This window comes from Pecten maximus, chromosome 3 (assembly GCF_902652985.1).
Source record: "Pecten maximus chromosome 3, xPecMax1.1, whole genome shotgun sequence".
NCBI lineage: Eukaryota > Metazoa > Mollusca > Bivalvia > Pectinida > Pectinidae > Pecten > Pecten maximus.
In genome coordinates this window covers 9,978,021-9,982,890 of record NC_047017.1, presented here as the reverse complement: position 1 = coordinate 9,982,890, position 4,870 = coordinate 9,978,021, and the positions used below count along the sequence as shown (strand labels likewise).

The window sequence follows — 4,870 nt, the reverse complement described above, 5'->3', positions numbered from 1 at the left end:
ATTTACCGTTATATTCCAATTATGGAATAACAATTAACAAACAATATAAAACCAATAGATATGTTAGTTATTGATATGTTAAAATGCGTATAGTTATAGAAATAAGAAAATACAACGAGCAAAGAAATAATGTATTTTTAAGTATTTATCGGCAATCCTTTTAATAAAACTGAACAGATATAACTATGTAACATTTAAATCGCATGGAAATCTGTCTCTTTGATACTAAGATAATGAATTACGATATTAAAAAAGGCCACACAGTGGAGAAAACTTATGTCACATGAAAGTGTTTAATATTTCAAACAGACCACCCGTAAGCAAAGACTTTGGAAACTTCAACTGAACATTCGACAAGGTGACCAAGAATCCTCCCCAATCTTCAAATCTGAATGGTTTTAAAAAATATTAAAGAGTGCGTGATTAGTTTGAAAGGAAAAAGAGCATTATTTCAGAAAACGTGTAACTATATTAACCATATAGATGATAAGAAACATAACATTTTATTTCCAAAACACCATAAATTATCACCGGACTCTCGACTGAATCTCCGAGCTGTATCTTGGTATTTTGTTTTATTTCTGATTGAAATGATCGAAAAGAATAGAATGATTATTAGTTGCAAATTGAGATATTTTTCATCTTGGAAATGTTCCGTCTTGAATTTATCGTAATATGAGGAAATGTTTGATGCCAGGACGACATTGTAGAGAAGTTTTAAGGCTGGCGAGATACGTTTATGTACCAATCATTAGTCATTTATCATTGTTACTAATACGACATACATTTGCTGTTGATGTTTGGTGATTTTGTGTACGCTATAACATACTCGTATTTACTCACACTGAAGGGGAGGTTTAGACCGCCCATTGACAGACAGACCGCTTGATCGAGCGACGACAAAAAACGTCCCGGCAGTTCAATAAATGGGCGGAGCTTAGAACTGTCACGACAGACACCACTGGTACTCGTCGTAAATTTGCATAAGGTGGGCGGTGCCTAACAGTTTGTTGGTCCAGGTACATTGTATATTTACCCGAGGTCAAGCAAGTTTGCTGATATCGTTGGCGTTCGTAGTCGAGTACTGTACTATATACGACACCGTGTTCTGTGTGTGTTTAACTTCCAGTGTATACAGATGTACGAGAAACAGCCCCTTGGACCTGAGTGTCCACAGTCCGGAGACTACTTGACCATGTTGTCCACCAAATCTCCGTATGATGCGGTCAGCGGCAGCAACTACCCGACTTCTCTACCCAGCATGAACAGCATCGGGAACATGGGTACAATGACTACCATGGGGATGAGCAATGTAAGTTACTCTCCTCCAGCCATGGGGGGTATGGGCACCATGACACCCCCCGGGATGACGAGTATGGGGATGGGCGCACCCATGGGCATGCACGGGAGTATGCATGCAGGAATGAACTCTATGAACTCTATGAACGGGATGTCCGGGATGTCCAGCATGGGACAAATGCCCATGAACGGGATGAGTGGCGCTATGTCTCCAATGAGGATGGATACTTTTAACAGGGCACAGGCTATCAACCGGGCCCGGGACAAGACGTACCGCCGTAGTTATACTCATGCTAAACCTCCATATTCCTACATCTCACTTATAACTATGGCCATTCAGCAATCGCCAAACAAAATGAACACTTTGAGTGAGATTTACCAGTTTATCATGGATTTGTTCCCGTTTTACCGCCAGAATCAACAACGCTGGCAAAACTCTATCCGTCACAGTCTGTCCTTTAACGACTGTTTTGTGAAAGTTCCAAGGACCCCGGATAGGCCCGGAAAAGGAAGCTACTGGACTTTACACCCAGATTCGGGAAATATGTTCGAAAATGGATGTTACCTCCGAAGACAGAAACGTTTCAAATGTGTGAAAAAGGAAATGATTCGACAAGCGTCCCGTCACGGGGATTCTGTAGACGGAAGTGAAGGTTCTATGTCTCCACGGGGTGATCCGTGCTCGCCTCATCCGCCTCCTCCGTCTCCCCCCGGAAATGTGCCTGTGACTCTAGCGGAAACCAAGAGGGAACCACTGCAGCCGATCGAGCACACTCCTCCCCCTCCCCCTCCGCCTCAACATCAGCAGCAGGCGCAGCAGGCCCCTCCACCCCCGCCCGTGTCCCTGGGCCACGAGATGCCACCACACTCGATGAGACACATGCAGCACGACCCTATACACCAGGGCTATCACCCTCATCACAACCCCACCCACTCATTCAACCACCCGTTCTCGATAAACAGTTTAATTACAGATAGCAAAATGGACCTTAAAATGTACGAAATGCAGGGTGGCTATGGGTACAACCCCATGGGACTCCCGGTGATGGGAGGTAAGGACTCTATGGGGGTCGGGCCTATGCAGCCCGCCCCTGACGGTTACTACAAGACGTACGCACCCCACTCAACGGCGGCGTTATGACTAGAGCTGTGAACAGAACGTTTTGACAATTTTTATACTTTAAGGCAGGAACAAATGCTAAATACCAAAGATTTTATTGTTCACATATGAAGACATTTTTCTTGTATATGAACTCGAGATGTGTATGTGTTTTACAAGTGGTGAATATGTGTTCGAACCCAAATGACGCGTTGTATGTACTGTTCTGTGAATCCTTGGATGTGTGTGAACATTTTTTGTCCGGGAGGATATCGGACCTGGATATTGAAGGTGACTTACCGAACTTTTTCCCTGGGAGGTATAATTAAATTAGTGTTAATTTATTTCGTCTTGACACAAACACTAGCTTTGACGATAAATGTGTAAATGGAATTCTAGAAGATGTTCTATTTCTTTCTCTGTTAAATGTGATCGGTCTCTGAAGAGTAATACATCTGCATGGCCGCTTTTCTACTGGAAATGTGAGCTCTATCATTCAGATTTATATATTATTATATATATTTAAGAGTTATAATTTTTGCTGTTGTAGATAATGGTTCATAAGAATTATACTATTTTCCAGATAAAACCTGTCTTTTACTTGTATTTATTAGAAATGAAGAGTTGGTAATATTTAGGACACCTTTTGGTTTAGACTGTAATAGTCCTATAAAACACGGCCTTCAGGGTTACAGCTAGGATGACCGTTCGTAAATGTCGGGCGATCTAGAAAGTCCAAGCTTAGCCGGATACCAACGGTCACTGTTGCTACGCATTCAAAGCGGGTGGACTATATATCTGAGATTGGTCGAGATACGGTTTGATAAATGTTTAAACTGACAGCTTTACCCTAACTCTACAAACCTTCAACTCAGACTGCCGGTAAACTTGCTCATTTTTAGCTAATATATATTCTCAAACTCGGAAATACTGTTATACTAAGGTCGATTGCCTAAGCGCGCTGACTGTCGAATTTTCACTTTCTCGGGTGAAATTCGCGTCAAGTTGCCAGCTTACAAAGGCTAAGGTGGGACTCTTTCCTATATAAACAAATATTTTGTCATTGCATTTTTAGAGCTCATTCACTTATCTCTTAAGATTAGTGTGTTGTGGAGTTCCATCTTAAATGTTTATGTTATCGGAGCTTTGATTTTTATACTTGGATTGACGAGAAAGGATACACAAAAAATGTACAAAAATGTTGTTAAAACGTACAGAACTGTAACAATCATAAAGAGATTCTTTAAATAAATTTCTTAAGGCAGTTTAAGGAATTAATTTGTATGAATAAGGATCAGTATTTATCAGGTTCGCGTTAGAAAAACATTGAGGTTTGAGCGAGTCGTGACTTTCAGGTAAAACTTTCACAGGTGTTGTGGATGAGCCGAAGGTATTATCTGTTCGCCGAGTCCTTGTAAATTCAATAGAGTATTTATTTGTTATAGGAATTAGAAAATTAATCGACAATTAAAAAAAAAAAAACACATACACATTTGTTAGATTTCCACAAGATAAATAATAATTTTTAAAACACGCGGTTTTTATAGATCGCTTGTTATCGGCGTCACCGCCAACCTCGGTACTAATACATTGATTTGTCGACACAGTAGTAAAATTATGTCTGTTCAAACAAAAACTTGGTAAAATACATGTGATATATAGAACGTTAAATGGATCGAAGTAATTAGCCAGAGAGAACTATAACGACTAATCATTATATAAAAACACACTTTCACACACGGCAAAAAATGAGGTAATCCGTTCATTAGTCGACTTAGTAATGGATTGCTAATTTTATAGGAATAATTAATAATTAGTTTTCCGTGGGAAATAGCTTTATCATAATAACACTATAAATTATATCTACTGTAATACAGGTCAAAATCTAGGACTAAAGTCACTGAGTAACTTAGTCGGTTTCTTATTCTCCAAACCGGAATAAAAAATAAATAAAAACCGAATGAAAATAAATAAACATACCAGGAATACTAAAATATAATCATTTACCGGTAATAATCTATATTTATTTTATTACATTACATAACTTATTTTCTGGTAAAAATGTATATTTCTTTTACTATTACATGTCTATGATATGACTGATTCACTGACGACAATATATATTATATAATATATTTACTGGTATAATTAAATTTACCATATAAGGTATTTACTGGTATAATTAAATTTACCATATAAGGTATTTACTGGTATAATTAAATTTACCATATATTAAAGGTATTTACTGGTATAATTAAATTTACCATATAAGGTATTTACTGGTGTAATTAAATTTACCATATAAGGTATTTTCTGGTATAATTAAATTTACCATATAAGATATTTAATGGTATAATTCAATTTACCATATAAGATATTTAATGGTTTAATATATATGTATTAAAAGTATTTACTGGTAATAAGATATTTCTATTAACATTGTTCTGCACGTAGGAAAAATGTAAAAACAAA

General features: G+C 37.8%; 1 protein-coding gene across 1 annotated transcript; it reads left to right on the top strand.

Annotated features, from left to right (window-relative positions):
- The first annotated feature begins 1,058 nt into the window (after window positions 1–1,058).
- LOC117323150 (silk gland factor 1-like) lies at window positions 1,059–2,987 on the top strand. The gene has a single exon (XM_033878189.1). It carries the CDS (start codon window positions 1,139–1,141, stop codon window positions 2,438–2,440), a length of 1,302 nt encoding a protein of 433 aa, XP_033734080.1. The 5' UTR covers window positions 1,059–1,138; the 3' UTR covers window positions 2,441–2,987.
- Window positions 2,988–4,870: the final 1,883 nt, after the last annotated feature.